The sequence below is a fragment of the Protomyctophum bolini genome, assembly GCF_963924005.1.
Source record: "Protomyctophum bolini genome assembly, chromosome: 11".
NCBI lineage: Eukaryota > Metazoa > Chordata > Actinopteri > Myctophiformes > Myctophidae > Protomyctophum > Protomyctophum bolini.
This window is the reverse complement of record NC_137872.1, coordinates 7,906,904-7,924,403: the sequence shown is the minus strand read 5'-3', so window position 1 is coordinate 7,924,403 and position 17,500 is coordinate 7,906,904. Positions and strand designations below refer to the sequence as shown.

Below are 17,500 nucleotides of genomic sequence, written 5' to 3'. Positions count from 1 at the left end.
CATCATCTCATTCTGGACAATCACAATTTGCGTCCTCACCTTCCATCTTCAATGTTGGTGTTTTAAAGTAACAGACACTCAAAAAACTGTTTTCATTTAATGTTTGTGTTTGGATAAATAAACAACTACACTTTAGAAACAAGACCAAATAAACAACTACACTTTAGAAACAAAACCAAACTAGATAAAGTGCCCCTCGGGGCACAGGTCTCCACCAGGGCAGGTCAGGTTGTGGCCTCCTGGTGGCGCTATAATAAGCCAATGTGAAAAGGGTTCCATTTCTTCTTGGATGGCAATTGGATGATTTGAGGCATTTCTTTGTTCCAAAAATGTGTTTTGCAAAAATCCACCTGTTGGAAAGGTTGGGATATATTCATCAGCCTAGTAGGAACGTCTGTGAAAGATTTCCCATAAATTGCACGCTGCGTTCATGATTTGAGGCTTTTTGGTAAAAACGGGCCAATCCTGCAAACTTTGAAAGCCAATGTTAGCCAATCAGGATGGAATATGAAATATTGGACAGATCCGTCTTGAACACATGACTATAGAGATACTGTATAACGATTTGCAGGATTTTTGGACAGAATCTGAAGGAGTAATATCAAAAAATGTGTTTTACAAAAGTCGGCCTCCACACTCTCTCCCCATGCCTTCGGCCTGGTGGAGACAATAAAACATACTCTCTCCCCATGCATTCGGCCTGGTGGAGACAATAAAACACACTCTCTCCCCATGCCTTCGGCCTGGTGGAGACAATAAAACATACTCTCTCCCCATGCATTCGGCCTGGTGGAGACAATAAAACATACTCTCTCCCCATGCCTTCGGCCTGGTGGAGACAATGAAACATACTCTCTCCCCATGCCTTCAGCCTGGTGGAGACAATAAAACATACTCTCTCCCCATGCCTTCGGCCTGGTGGAGACAATGAAACATACTCTCTCCCCATGCCTTCAGCCTGGCGGAGACAATAAAACATACTCTCTCCCCATGCCTTCGGCCTGGTGGAGACAATAATCAAATTCCAATATGTTTTCCATAACACAGCGCCCCCTGCTGTCTCCTGCATTATAAACAGGTGGTACTCAGGACCATTCATAGTCGCAATCTGCAACACTAGATTTATTTGTATTTATTATAATGTGGCTATAGAGAGTCGCAGTCCCGCCCCCTACCAGGGCCCAGGAAATGATTCTCCGTTCATTTTCCTCATAGACAAAGAAGAACAAAACGGCAGGTTACAACACTTTTGACCTTTTCACTTTTCACTGGAACAACATATTTTCAGATGGGGGTCGGCGGCCAATTACATATATTTTTGGGGGTCCTTGACATGAGAACCACTGACATAGAAACATGGGTTTTTCAGGATTTAGAAGGTATTTGTAGAATCGTCCTCAACGTCAAACTCACAAAGTCAAGCTTGAATTGTCCTCTTTCTGCAAAGCGTTTGTTTCGTAAAACTTCACCGTAGACATGTTATGAGCTACTTCCGTGTTCTATGCAGGTGATTACTTTTCTAAGTGTGTGAGTTTGGAAGCGCTTGTTTTCATTAATGGGTCGTGTTGCTGCGACAGGTGGTACACATCTCAGTGACTTCCACGTTCCCACGAGCACTTCCAAACTCTGACACTTAGAAAAACGTATCACGGCACAGAATGTCTTGACAGAAAGTATCATAACAACATCTCTACGGTGGATTTTTATGAAACACCACTTTGCAGATAGAAAGAGGATAATTCAAGCTTTACCTACAGCTGCAATGTTGGTGAGTTTAACGTTGTTTTATACAAGCAGATCAGACATATTTCTACTTGGATCAATGGAGGGTATTGCAACTCTAGATTCAACCCATTCATGAATATTGATGGTTTCATAGATATTAAATACATAGATGCCTCATTGGCCGCTGCAGTTCAGCACAAATACATTAACTTTAACTACATCACGAATAAATTAACTTTAACTACATCACGAATAAATTAACTTTAACTAAATCACGAATACATTCACTTTAACTACATCACAAATACATTAACTACATCACGAAATTAATTAACTTTAACTTCATCACGAATTAATTCACTTTGACTACAGCACATTTGTAAATAAATGAACACACACACCTACTAATTTACAATTTAGGCATTTGCAGACAAATATTCACATCTGTGTGTCTCTCACTCACACACACACACACACACACACACACACACAATGACAGTATGAGTCACTATAGTGACTGCATTGATGCGCGCACACACACACATCTCACACACACATCTCTCTCTCACACACACACACACACACACACACACACACACACAGACAGACAGACAGACAGACAGACAGACAGACAGACAGACAGACAGACAGACAGACAGACAGACACACAGACACACAGACAGACAGGTCTCCATGCTATAGATGCAGTTAGCCTCCTCTCCCATCCACATGAATGGAGAAACAGGCTAGCAGGCTAACACAGCGAGCTAACACTGCCTGTCTGTCTGCCTGTCTGTCTGTCTGCCTCTCCATCACATACAGCACATATACATCATGAACCTGTCTTACCTCTGGGTGCCTGTCTGTCTCTCAGCTCCGCGTTTTCTGTTTAAATTCTTTATTTATTTTCGCAGGGAAAAAACCGTTACAGCCTCAATGCTGCTGCTCTGAGTCGGTGTCTCTCTCTCTCTCTCTCGCTCTCTCTCTCTCTCGCTCTCTGTCTCTCTCTCTCTCTCTCTCTCTCTCTCCCTCCCCACTAACAACAACATTAGTGACGTCATCCTCGTGCCACGTGACCAGTCTCCAGCAGCTAAAAATAGACACATTGGACACGAACCAAAGACACACGTTTATATATTTATGTGTGCGTGTGCGTGTGTGTGCGTGTACGTGTGCATGCGTGCGTGCATGTGTGTGTGTGTGGGGGGTAGGTGGTGCTGTACTGTACTGTACTGTACTGTAGACTACTGTACTGTACTGTACTGTAGGCTACTGTAGCCTACTGTACAAGATCTACTGTGGCAAATCTGAATATATATTATTTCAGAGCGAAGAACGTTTTTAACTCATATCTTTGCTTCTGGAGGAGGGGGGGGGGGGGGTCTGGAACAACATATTTTCAGATGGGGGTCGGCGGCCAAATACAGATATTTTTGGCGGTCCGGTCCTTCCTTGGCATGAAATTGTTTGAGAACCACTAAAATATAGAAACAAGAGGTATTTCAGAAAACTGTGATGATTTAGAAGACATTTTGTACTGTACTGTACTGTACTGTACTGTACTGTACTGTACTGTACTGTACTGTACTGTACTGTACTGTACTGTACTGTACAAGCTCTACTCCCTGGCCTCAGTCTGTGTGTTAGGCTGCGCAACAGTGACACTTGGTGGTTTCTGTCTCAATGGTATAGTTCAAATGTTTGGAACTATAGCGCCCCGCTTTATCTCAATGGGATAGTTCCAATGTGTGGAACTATAGCCCACAGGCACCCCGCTTTGTCTCAATAAGATAGTTCCAATGTGTGGAACTATAGCCCACAGGCACCCCGCTTTGTCTCAATAAGATAGTTCCAATGTGTGGAACTATAGCCCACAGGCACCCCGCTTTGTCTCAATGGGATAGTTCCAATGTGTGGAACTATAGCCCACAGGCACCCCGCTTTGTCTCAATGGGATAGTTCCAATGTGTGGAACTATAGCCCACAGGCACCCCGCTTTGTCTCAATGGGATAGTTCCAATGTGTGGAACTATAGCCCATAGCACCCCGCTTTGTCTCAAAGGGATAGTTCCAATGTGTGGAACTATAGCCCATAGCACCCCGCTTTGTCTCAAAGGGATAGTTCCAATGTGTGGAACTATAGCCCACAGGCACCCCGCTTTGTCTCAATAAGATAGTTCCAATGTGTGGAACTATAGCCCATAGCACCCCGCTTTGTCTCAATGGGATAGTTCCAATGTGTGGAACTATAGCCCACAGGCACCCCGCTTTGTCTCAATGGGATAGTTCCAATGTGTGGAACTATAGCCCATAGCACCCCGCTTTGTCTCAATGGGATAGTTCCAATGTGTGGAACTACCCACATGCACCCCGCTTTGTCTCAATGGGATAGTTCCAATGTGTGGAACTATAGCCCACAGGCACCCCGCTTTGTCTCAATGGGATATTTCCAATGTTTGGAACTATAGCCCATATATAGCACCCCGCTTTTCCAATGTGTGGAACTATATAGCCCACAGACGCCCGCTTTGCGGCGAGATCAAAGCGTTTCGCCACTAGCTCTCTTATTACTCTGCTCTGGGGGAGCCCACAGGGATCGAACCGGTTCCCATCCGGCCACTCTACCGCTGATCCACTGCCAAAGAGCTGTAGTCATGTAGATGTTATCTGTGGTAATGAAACACTTTGACCACCAGATGGTGGTAAAGAGCTGTAGTCTGTGTGGTCATGTTTTCATTGTTTGCTGTTATTTCAATATAAATACATATACGATACAGTAAACGATGCTGTTTTATTCGTGGTGAAAACTATGTCATTTATTCATCATCAATTTTGAGGGGTGCTAGCCCCTCCTATATACAGCTTTAATGTTTGTCTTTCAAGGATGCTCATTCAAGAAAACGCCTCATAGACAATAAAGATAAATGTAGTGTTTGTTTTGAGGACTAAAAGAAACATTAGCACCCGTTGCTTAAACAAACATTATGTTGTAATTGATGTTGTGAGATGATAAGAGCGTCCCTCACTTCACACAGGTGTGATTATGTTGTAATTGATGTTGTGCGATGATAAGGAGCGCCCCTCACTTCACACAGGTGTGATTATGTTGTAAATGATGCTGTAAGATAAGAGTGCCTCTCACTTCACACAGGTGTGATTTTTTTGTTCAGTGCTCTTATATAATCATACATACATCATCATCATGTGTCAGCCGTTGTCAATAGCGTTCAGTGCGTCGTATATAGCCGAGACTGAAACTCTGAGTGCGATTACTTTTATAAAGGTTAAAGTTAAACATATAAATTAAGTTGTGCTTAAATCATTTCAAATTGTGCCCTTTAATAATCTTTGGTATGAATCAGCCATGAGGCTGACCTTGTCTAAGGTCAAAGGTCAGACCATGAGGTCAAAGAAGGTCTGTTGGAAACAGGAAGGAAGCAGAACAAAGAGCAGGAAACACAGTTTTGTTTATTTCTCCATTTATTCCAAACAAAATCCAAATGAGAACAAAAGACATCTTACTGGTTACACAACAATAGATTGTTTTCATCAAAGACAATATTTCATCTCATCATCAAAGTATTAAACTATTATTTTAAAATCCTTCCAGAGTAACTTTTGCTTTGGCGTTTTGCGGCAAAACACTTCATAAACTCTACGCAGGAAGCAGAGGGGCGGTGCTTAAAGCCACGCGTCCTTTTCGTTTCTGTCACCGCCGCTGTCGAAAGTCAGTCAACCAATCGGGTCGGAGGAAATCAAGTTGCAGGCGGACTTAAATCACCACACACACATGCGCACGCCGCATATAAAACGATACAACCCAATATTAACCAATAAGATCCATTGATAAACAGATGAACCAATCAGAAGCCCCCATGCACCAACATGAATCCACAACAATCTAAAAAACATCCGACGGCGAGATCTCTGACTAATAAGACTTAAAACATTATACGTTTACTCTAAAAACACCTGACATAATTTTATTTATCTTAGAAATAGTCTGTTTTTCAGTCAATAGGGGCCGCCCCCGTCGCACGTTGATGATGTCATCATAATGGTGTCCATGTGTGTTGTGGTCCAGCCCTATGGAATGTACGGAATGCATGCACTAATAATTAAAAGAAATAACGAATCCTTCCTATAAAGTTAATACGAGATCAAAGCAATATTTTAAATGGTTATTTATATTAACACATTTTAGTAGCACGATCCATAGGGCTGGACCACACACGGGCAAATTGAGTGAAAGAATAACTTGAAGATATTTAACAATATTCAAGGTGTTTTATGTGCAATTATAGTATTAGAGTGACAGTAAAATGTATTTATGCATATTAAGTGTTATCAGCCAGCCTTTTAAGAGGTTTGACGTTCCATACAAGCGGTGACAGAAACAGAGTTATAAGACGTTAAACCACATAATTTCATTAAATGTAAATACATTAAAATACAAAAGAATAAGCTAAACAATCTTCATAGAACACATTTTGGGAGCGTTGCCAGATTTCAGTTAAAAACATCAGTGGTTCTCAAACGTTTTAACTTCCAAGGACCATCATGGAGGGCCAGGGGACCCCCATCATGGAGGGTTGGGGGACCCCCATAATGGAGGGCCAGGGGACCCCCGGGGGTCCTTGAGGGGTTTCCAGGGGGTCCTTGAGGGGTTTCCAGGGGTCCCCGGCTAAATTAGTGTACAGATGGAACTGGATGGACTCGGGGGTCCCCATTGTAATGAGTAATGGGGGGTCCGTGGCCCAATGCTGGGGGTCCTCGACATGAAAAGGTCTGAAAACCACTAACCTAAAGGCCTAATGTTGAGAAACATTCTAAATAATTTCATTGATCGATTATTGATTTTCAGAGACGGTCTCGGACCAACAGTGACCCCTGCTGGTCTTCATAATAACTCCCTGGCTTGCATCTCTCCTCTCATTGGTCCACACGGACGGAGAGGTTCCTCTGATTGGTCCACACAGACAGAGAGGTTCCTCTGACCAATTGGTCCACGAAGACAGAGAGGTTCATTATGCTTTTTTTATTTTTTTAAATTAATCATGTTTTTTTTTTAACTTTACTGGTTAATTAAAGCTTGGGGTTCGGGTTATGTTGCACGCCACAGATAGAAGAGCTACAAGCTCGCAACGCACAGCGTCCGCGATGCGTTTTGAGCTTGTAGGTCTGTTGTGTGGGAAAAGGTGAGAAAATGGCAGACGAGTCCCTGAGCGTGTGACGGTATCGTTAAAGGCATAGTACGTTACTTTGTTACATTACTAAACAATACATATAATTATGTTACTTTGTCCTCTGTTTAAGTTTAACTAAACAATACATTAATATTTCCCTCTATAGTTAAAGTTATCATCGTCATGTTTTGTTGTTTGTTGTTGGCAGACGAGGATGTTTTGGTGTTTGTTTTGGTAGACGGGGGTATTTTGGTGTGTCAATGGTGGCTACATAATGTATATATTATTATGTTATGTAAACACAGAGGACAGTTCCATACAATGCCTTTAAACTAGACCGTAGATGGCTTAGAAAGATTTACATAATTCAGCACAAAAATAACTGAGTTAAATTAACAAAACGTTTATCAACTAGTTTACCTAAATATATATATATATTTTTTTCTTTACCCCAAAAAATATTCCCTTTAAAATTCCTGACAAAGAATTCATATACAATTATAAGTTATTATGCTAAGAAACTGGCCAGAGGCTACGAGAGCAGTAACTTATACGTCTAAGAAACAGAGGCTACGAGAGCAGTAACTTATATGTCCAAGAAAGAGGCTACGAGAGCAGTAACTTATACGTCTAAGAAAAAGAGGCTACGAGAGCAGTAACTTATACGTCACAACGACGCTTGGCTTGTCTTCTAAGATAAGGACGCAGTACGACGCTTGGCTTGTCTTCTAAGATAAGGACGCATTACGACACGCTGGAGAACACGCATTAGCTTTAGCATCACGTTAGGTGTTCTACCATAGGTGTACCGGTGGTGGCGACAGAGTGATAGATCGTACATTTGAGTGTTTAGCATCATGCTAGGTGTTTAGCATCATGCTAGGTGTCTAGGTGGTGCTGACAGAGTGGGTGAAGTATACATTAGCATCATGCTAAGCGTTGAGGTTCAGACAGTGGGTAGAGGGTATGACTAGCATTATGCTAAGCGTTGGGGTTCAGACCGTGGGTAGATTGTATGACTAGCATTAGCATCATGCCAAGCGTTGATGTTCAGACAGTGGGTAGAGTGTATGACTAGCATTAGCATCATGCTGAGCGTTGGGGTTCAGACAATGGGTAGTGTATGACTAGCATTAGCATCATGCTAAGCGTTGGGGTTCAGACAGTGGCTGGAGTGTATGACTAGCATTAGCATCATGCTAGGCGTTGGGGTTCAGACAGTGGCTAGAGTGTATGACTAGCATTAGCATCATGATGAGCGTTGGGGTTCACACAATGGGTAGTGTATGACTAGCATTAGTATCATGCTAGGCGTTGGGGTCTACCACAGGTCCAGGTTGTCGGTGTTGGCGAATCCCGGGTCTTCGCGGAGCTTCCAGTAGCTTCCGTTGGACAGCCACACCTCTCTGCCGGCCGCGTCCAGGTCCTTCCTGAGAACACAAAACAAAACACAGTGACACTGCTGAAGTGATGCACTGTGGGTAGTGTGGTTCCGTTTAACTGAAGAAGACAGCTTTTCTGCTGCTCCTTCGCCTGGAAAGGAGCCAGCTTAGGTGGTTCTGATTAGGATGCCTCTCGGGCGTCTCCCCAGGGAGGTCCTCGAGGCACGTCCCACTAGGAGGAGACCCCGGAGCAGACCAAGGACCAGATGGATTATATCTCCACTGGGAGGAGACCCCGGGGCAGACCAAGGACCAGATGGATTATATCTCCACTGGGAGGAGACCCCGGGGCAGACCAAGGACCAGATGGAGGGTTTACATCGACTCACTGGCCTTGGAACGTTTCGGGATCCCCCAGGAGGAAGTCACTAATGTTGTTTTGGAGAGGGAAGTCTGGCGCTCTCTGGTGGACTTGTAGCCCCCAGGACCCGACTACGGATAAGCGGTTGAAGATGGATGGATGGATAGTATAGCAGTGCAGTATGGGTAGTGTAGTGGTGCATCATGGGTAGTGTAGTGTAGTGGTGCATCATGGGTAGTGTAGTGATGCATCATGGGTAGTGTAGTTCAGTGTTTCCCAACCTTTTTTGTCCCAGGGAACACTTTTCATAGCCCTAAAATCTCGGGGAACACCTGGGGGGGGGGGGTGTATATATATATATATATATAAATATATATATACATATATATATATATATTAAATATATATATATTAAATATATAGTAAAACGTAAAAGTAAATATACTTTTAAAAACACACATGACAGCACTCATCAAATAACTTCAAAGAGAAAGAAAAGGACAGAGACAGAGCCTCAGTTTCAAAAAAATTGCTCATATGAAATGTGAAATGCCACCTAATCCTTTTCCTTTCTTTATTATGAGCCAACTTGTGAATGCTGCATGCTTTTATTGTGAAGGGTCTCAGTTCTCACAGCCTGCTTATTTCCACGTGCTGAAAATAGCTGATCGACAAGCTCACAACGCGTTGCGTCCGCAACGCGCTGTGAGCTTGTAGATCAGCCATTTTCAGCATGCAAGCATAACACGTGTACGACGAAGAATAAATCAGGCATCGCTGCGCTTCTGTGAAGGGAGGGAGATATATTTTGTTGGCCGAACGAGGCGATCATGTTTGGACATCTATGGAAAGCTATTTTGGACAGCTATTTTTCGTGGCACATTATGTTTAATCACAACAACGTCACGTTTACTTTACCTCCTCAGTGTTTGGGTCGGGACTGTGTGTGTCTGCCGTCTACGTGCATATGCACTCTGCGCGCTCCAGTCTTTCTGGAGGGAGCGAAATGTAGCGTCTTCTGCATGCATCTAAGCATTAACATTTCAATGGCCGAGGGTCGTTAGAGTCTATTGTTCCGTGTTGTAGTTATCGCATGTCTAATGGTTAGACGTGTGACAACAACGACGCAACAATAGGAAGCCTGCAGCTCAATAGCTTTTGCTTTCGGGGGAGGGATAGTGTTAATTTAGTTAAAATCAGGCGGAACACTTGGAGACATCAAGAGGAGCACCATAGCTCCGCGTAGCACAGGTTGGGAAACACTGGTGTAGTTTACCTGAAGAAGCGAGGGACATGCTCCTCTCCTCTCTGTGTTAGTGTAGTGGTGCATCATGAGTAGTGTAGTGTAGTGGTTCATCATGGGTAGTGTAGTTTACCTGAAGAAGCGAGGGACATGCTCCTCTCCTCTCTGTGTTAGTGTAGTGGTGCATCATGGGTAGTGTAGTGTAGTGGTTCATCATGGGTAGTGTAGTTTACCTGAAGAAGCGAGGGACATGCTCCTCTCCTCTCTCTGGCTGCATCCGAATTGCTAGGGTTGTTCCCTACTCCCTATCCCCCATACGGGGATCCAGACTCTAGTGGACTCTATAGTGATGATTTGGGACAATACTCCCTGTATGGGGAGCACCGACTCTGACGTCAATATCGGTAGAGGGCGCTGTAGTTCCGCGGGTTCATGTACTTTTTATTTGAATGAAATCCCCATTAGGTTTTTTCAGATCGCCTCATAAAGAACTGTTTGAAAAATAAACAAATCATCCCGGCCGTTTCACTCATTTGGATATGAAGAATCAACTGACTACAAGAAACCAATCAAAACGCTGCTGCTGAATTTCCGCTAGGAACAGACTGTATTGAATAAGTGACTGCAGGCTGTCACCTCCCTGCAAGGACAGTTTGTAAAGTTATTTTTAAATTCATGAATGAATAAAGAAAAAATAGGTTAATGAAAATATGTTTGCAGGCATTTAGGCCTATATATCTATGATAAAAAGGTTATTTTAAAATAACAATGGGCCTATGATTATTATCAATAAATTAATATTGGGCTATATCCATTATCCAGCAATATGAAAACAGTGCACAACCTTGACAATATATGAAAATATCATCAGCATGATTGATTAACCATATGAACCCCCGCTAATCCTGGGGCGGGGGGATACGGCAAAAATAGCCGATCTATAAGCAACGCACGATGTCCGTGTTGTGAGCTTGTATACTTTTACTTGGGTAGTCTACTTTTGGTAAAGAATTACCAAAAGTAGCCAATCTACAAGCTCTGCTCACAATACGGACGTTTGGTGTTAACAGAAACAGCAGTCCAATAAATGACTGCCTAGTGCCTACATAATGAAGTTTTAATGTATTTATCGCAATTCAATGAAATAATGTTAGATAGCATATTTTTTCATGGCAGGAATTAATGAATATTAATAAAACATATGTTCGGACAAAATTAATATGTGTCTCACATGCATGTATTTAGCCTATGTTTGTGATAAAGAATCTCACAAATATATTCTACAGCAAGCAACTGATTCCTCTCCTAATGTCATGCACTGGGCCTGGGTGATACAATGGATCAGATTAGTAATACTATACTATTGCAAATGAGTAGATTTATTATAAATAAAATAAAACAATTTCAAATAAATGCACAGCTCATTTGTCTCGAGATCTGTAGCTTCGAGATCCGCCAGGGAAGGGAAAACGAAAGTTTAAAAAGTACATTTGTGTTGATTTCTTTCGCTGGTTCAACTGCATCTTCTGAGTTGGAGCGCAATGAGCGCATGCATGCAGAAGCAGCGCATGTGCGTCGTGCGCAAACGCGTGGATGTGCGCTCAAGAGCGAGCTTGCGCAATGCATTATGGGGCAGATTTGCTTTGCTGTGTTTTTGTAGTGACCATCGGATGCTCCCTACAATTCCCGGTGCATTGTGGGATACTTCAGTCCACTACGTTAGGGTGCAAAAATGCTCACTACACATTCGGACACTATAACAAAATGGCGGAACCCCAAAGTAGTGCACTATATGGGGCATAGGGAATGAATTCAGACGCAGCCTCTGTGTTAGTGTAGTGGTGCATCATGGGTAGTGTAGTGGTGCATCATGGGTAGTGTAGTTTACCTGAAGAAGCGAGGGACATGCTCCTCTCCTCTCTTGGCCATCTCCTTCCTCCTCTCTCTCTGTTTCTCCTCCACCTCGTCTTTCTTCTTATCCCCCTCCTCCTCCCTGCCCTCCTCTAGGAGTCTGGAACACACAGGTCATAGTTCATTTTACACATTATCCCCCTCCTCCTCCATGCCCTCCTCTAGGAGTCTGGAACACACAGGTCTTAGTTCACTTTACACATTATCCCCCTCCTCCTCCCTGCCCTCCTCTAGGAGTCTGGAACACACAGGTCATAGTTCATTTTACACATTATCCCCCTCCTCCTCCATGCCCTCCTCTAGGAGTCTGGAACACACAGGTCATAGTTCACTTTACACATTATCCCCCTCCTCCTCCCTGCCCTCCTCTAGGAGTCTGGAACACACAGGTCTTAGTTCACTTTACACATTATCCCCCTCCTCCTCCCTGCCCTCCTCTAGGAGTCTGGAACACACAGGTCTTAGTTCACTTTACACATTATCCCCCTCCTCCTCCCTGCCCTCCTCTAGGAGTCTGGAACACACAGGTCATAGTTCATTTTACACATTATCCCCCTCCTCCTCCATGCCCTCCTCTAGGAGTCTGGAACACACAGGTCATAGTTCACTTTACACATTATCCCCCTCCTCCTCCCTGCCCTCCTCTAGGAGTCTGGAACACACAGGTCATAGTTCATTTTACACATTATCCCCCTCCTCCTCCATGCCCTCCTCTAGGAGTCTGGAACACACAGGTCATAGTTCACTTTACACATTATCCCCCTCCTCCTCCATGCCCTCCTCTAGGAGTCTGGAACACACAGGTCTTAGTTCACTTTACACATTATCCCCCTCCTCCTCCCTGCCCTCCTCTAGGAGTCTGGAACACACAGGTCATAGTTCACTTTACACATTATCCCCCTCCTCCTCCCTGCCCTCCTCTAGGAGTCTGGAACACACAGGTCATAGTTCACTTTACACATTTCAGACGTAGTATTTGAAATTTAAATATTCTATTTTCAAATGGTTTATTGGCACTCTGGCTTATTGACAAATAAAAATAGCATCTCTCATAGCAAATGTCGTGTAGGCTACAATATAATGCCAGTTTATTTATTTTTGGACCACAATGCTTATACGAGACATTTTAAAATGAAACTTCTATGACAGTGCTGACATAATGAAGTGACATCATTCTGTAGTTCTGACATGATGAAGTGACATCCTTCTGTAGTTCTGACATAATATGTGTGTGTGTGTGTGTGTGTGTGTGTGTGTGTGTGTGAGAGTGTGTGCACGTACCTCTGGTCAGGGCGGTAGCGTGTGTCAGTAGGGGGCAGCAGAGTCTCCAGTTCGGGGGTCAGCTCGTTATTCTCCATGGCATAACGAGAGAACCCGAAGTACTTATGGGCATCATCAGGCTGCACGTCTAACACACACACACACACACACACACACACACACACAGTTACAAGGCTGTAAGAATATGTATATTACAGGAAACTCCAGTTAAAACTTTCCAACAAACTCCGGTAAACTCCCGAATTGTACCATCACACCTGTATATTACCGTATATTAACTGTATAAATTTGAGGTTTATGGGCAAAATAGAGTGCCCATAATTGCCCGTTAACGTTAACTCCTCTTTTCACTAGTGTTAGTTTTAGACCCACGAAAACGGCAAAATAAAGTATCGTTGCTGTTGTCCTTTTAGACGAGAGCGGTGAAAACACAACCAAGTGAAAACGCCTCCCAGAGCGGAAGTCTTGGAAAACGCCGTTTCCTCGACGTCTCCGTGGAAACGGGCGAAACGTTGAATCCGCAAAACTTGTGACATCATCAACTAGGGATGCACGATTAATCGGCAGCATAATCGGAAATCGGCCATATAAATATTTAAACGCCATATCTGTATCGGAACGGTCTCAAAATAATACACATTATTTCATCGGTTTTCACCAGCAAAAAATGTATACAATTTAAAAAATGTATACATTTAATTTGTGTACTCGTCTTAGGGCCGATTCATACTCCTATTTTACCGCTGTTTCGGCGCTGTAGTGCCGAAATGATTTCGGCTCGTCAGAAATTTTCAGTAGCACCGAAGAGCCGACTTTAGGACGGTACCCGCCCCCCCGAACCTCAAATGACGTCAAATTGTAGGCTCTACAGCGCCGAACCGACTTTTATTCGGCTCTAAAATAGGAATATGAATCGGCCCTCATTCAGTTGTGAAAACACTTGGAAAAGAGTACAGGCTGTTTATTGATAGATTGAATACTTTATTAACAGGCTTTGGGCCAATCAGCCCCTCTAGGGTATCGGCAGATATGACCCTGCAAATAATTGAAGATCGGTCATAATTTCATAACCGTGACCCGTACTCAACGCTTTCGTTTATTGCATTGATGCAGAGCGTAGGACGTACAGTAGGACGTACAGTAGGTTTATTACATTGATGCAGAGAGTAGGACGTACAGTAGATTTAGCGTATCAGAGGGGCTGAGTAGGTGATATTTGGAGTTCCTAGAATGAGCAAATGTAATAATTAAAATAGCCAATCTACAAGCTCGATGTAGATCGGCTAGTTTTAAATGTTTTTCAAAACAGTAAAAAAAAGGCAATGTAGTTTTACACAGCAGCAGAACGGGAAGATCTATAAACCCAAAACGTGTTCATCTGGCTTGCATTCTGGGCTTCCAGATCTGTTATGTTTGGCACGCAACGGGACAGACAGACACCATGCTTCGCCGTGCGATACAGATGAGCTCTGAGCCTCGAGCGCTGCGGCCGTAAAACCTTTATAACGCAACGTAAATGCAGCACGCCGTGCACACACACACAGTCCATTTGCTCAGTACAATATGTTGGGGCCATATTTAGAATGTGTGCAGGGTTGAGTATGTTGAATCTATCCATTAATGAGGATTTAGTTGACACAATGAAATAAAATGGCGATAGTATCCAGTGTGGTGCACTGTGGTTGATGCGAGGAAAGCGGTAAAATTTGACTTTCGTGGTTGTTTTCGTCTCAGATTTAGTCCGACGGAGCGTCACAGTATAACTCTATGGGGACACAAAAGCAACACAAGTAGGACCCGGAAGTATCTCAGGAGGGGGCGCTCACGTCATGGCTAAAATACTGAATAAGAATATCTGTTTTTGGCTTTACTGATAGATACAGACAGACAGGAAAGAGGGAGAGAGAGAGGGGGGGGGGGGGGGGAGACATTCAGCAAGGTCGTCATGAACGGGACTTGAACACGCGACGCGCTGTCAGGCCAGAGCAACGTTTATGTTTGTGACCTCATCCCAACAACATGGCCGCTAGTAGGTTACATACGGAAGTGATTTTGTAACGTCACCGATTATCCTAGGGTCATTAGTTAGGCTTCGATGCCGACATCACAGAGTGACAGCAGTGATGTCCAGAGCTGACTGTCCAGGACAACACCAAGGTTCCTGGCTGTCGGGACAGACGTTACCAGGGCGTTGTCTACGGAGATAGTTAGCTCCCACATAGGGCAGGACTTAGCTGGGAAGAAGAGAAGCTCAGTCTTCAGCTTGAAACGTCTCACTAGGTTTCCAGATGCATTGTTCTACTCACTGGGTTTCCAGATGCATTGTGGGTGCTGTGGTTCTACTCACTGGGTTTCCAGAGGCATTGTGGGTGTTGTGGTTCTACTCACTGGGTTTCCAGATGATTTGTGGGAGGGGCAGCGTGTCACAGAAGATCCCTTCGTGCCACAGACCTCCGAAGCGATGCACCACTTCCCCGCTGCGGTCCAGAACCACACCTTGGACCTCGTTCTTACTGCAGTCTGAGCTCCAGTACCGAGACTACACACACACACACACACACACACACAATTAACACAATGTACCGAGACTATACAACAATACGTAATGAATTCCATTTTTAAACACAACATTCACGGACGTTGCGAATAATCAATTCCGTCCTAAATATGAATATTGGGAAACAATGAGAAAGATAGCAGCTAAAAATAGCAATGGGGCTAATATAAGTCTTAAAAATGACCATCAGTAAGCAATAGTAATGGAGTCGACCAGGTGATAAATAGACCTGTGTCTTCTTCTCTTCCTGGTGGCATTCTTGGTACTTTAAACAATAGATGTTTTGAACTTATGTAAATTGAGGGAGAATCTGTACGAACACTGCTGCCCTAACAACAAACCACAGTCAGTCATTGCACTCTGCACACATTGATTTATAAAGAGACAGGTTGAAAATATCAGCTAATTTCTAATTGCAAATATGTGACCAGATTTGACTGAGAGCCTGCCATCACGCAAATTGCAGAAATACAGGAGAAAAACAGTTTTCTTTTTTTCAAAATGAGTTAATAGCACAGGCAGACTCTTACTAGAGCATGTCTGAAATAAATGTCAGAGCTGAATGTAAATATGAAATAAATGCTTAAACATGTGTTCACAGAAGTGAACCTTTCAAGCCTGTTTTCCCAACTTGCTGTTTCTCTGGGTACTATACTTTGGGACTACCTACCCCTCACCCTAACCATAACCGCGAGCACGGGGCAACACACCTAAACCTAAACCCCAACCCAATGGTATGTCGGACCAAAGTATGCTTCCCTGTTTCTCTGCATTACTCTATAAGCCATATCACCAAAACTGGTGGGTCAAACTGAACAACCAATATTTCAATTTGAAGCTATGAGCTATGAAAGCTATGAAACTAAAATTTAGTTTTTAATATAGGCGGCGGGTGGATTTTACCGTTGGGTAGGCCGCTATTTATTTATTCCCCCCAGATGGTCTAAAAATGTGTGCTCACGAAAGCAACACCCTTGACCCAATTATAGCCACTGCATCTAGCATTTAATTAAAGTTCCCTGGGCATTGTTTTGGGATATTTTGGCCGATATGGGTCCTTTTCTCAAGTCTGGAGTCAGTGTGGAGATTACCCGGCGGTGTTGCTGCCCCTCGTGGCTCATGGCTTCTTCTTCTGAATTACTTTATCTTTGCCTTGAAAAAGACCGTAGGGCGTAGGCTATATCCATTTTGCTGTTTTTCAAAACAAACCAGCGCACGCTACCGTTTGCTACAAAGCGACTGGAAGGACGATGTTTACAGACCATGATACCAAGTAGCCAATCATATGCTGATTAGGCCAGTTGCTGTATAGCCTACCCGATCAGCGATCACCAGGGGGCAGCGACAACACACACACAATAGCCTTCTATATAATGCTGAGCACATTATTATATAATATACATATTATATATAATTATATACATTTCAAAAATACCCAGCATCATTTTTGGGAAGGCTAAGCCTTGCCTAGCCTTACATACCCGCCACCTATGAGTCCCTCAGTCAGATCTGGACACATATGTAGAGGTTAAAATGTCTAAATCAGTATTGCTGTTTCAGTGTTCAGATGTCTGGCTTTTCACTTCATTCAGACGGTCTGCAAAAACAGGGACAGAAGCTCCTTTTAGGATGGACAGGTGGAAGAGTTTCAGCACTGGTGCTAGCAACAGCCTGGGAGAAACACTGCAGGAACTACCATCAACCTCTGGGTGTCACTGCAGGCTCTACCATCACCCTCTGGGTGTCACTGCAGGGTCTACCCTCAATAGAGGGTCTACCATCACCCTCTGGGTGTATACATAAACACTGCAGGGTCTACCATCACCCTCTGGGTGTATACATAAACACTGCAGG

The 17,500-nt window shown here is 43.6% G+C and overlaps 2 protein-coding genes across 4 annotated transcripts in view; both read right to left on the bottom strand.

Moving 5' to 3' along the window:
• Positions 1 to 2,713, bottom strand: part of hdac5 (histone deacetylase 5) — a 29,079-nt gene extending 26,366 nt beyond the window's left edge. For both annotated transcript variants that reach the window (XR_013964940.1, XM_080776754.1), the window contains exon 1: positions 2,575 to 2,713. The gene's annotated coding sequence lies outside the window, so the exon portion shown is untranslated. The remainder of the gene's footprint in view (positions 1 to 2,574) is intronic.
• A 5,103-nt stretch (positions 2,714 to 7,816) lies between these two features.
• The window catches only part of LOC308324612 (oxysterol-binding protein-related protein 7-like), a 43,200-nt gene continuing 33,516 nt past the window's right edge, over positions 7,817 to 17,500 (bottom strand). For both annotated transcript variants that reach the window (XM_080776755.1, XM_080776756.1), the window contains exons 20-23: positions 15,478 to 15,628; positions 13,090 to 13,216; positions 11,786 to 11,908; positions 7,817 to 8,341 (exon numbers count right to left, since the gene is read on the bottom strand). In XM_080776755.1, coding sequence (XP_080632881.1) covers positions 8,233 to 8,341; positions 11,786 to 11,908; positions 13,090 to 13,216; positions 15,478 to 15,628 — 510 coding nt within the window. In that variant the 3' untranslated portion in view covers positions 7,817 to 8,232. The remainder of the gene's footprint in view (positions 8,342 to 11,785; positions 11,909 to 13,089; positions 13,217 to 15,477; positions 15,629 to 17,500) is intronic.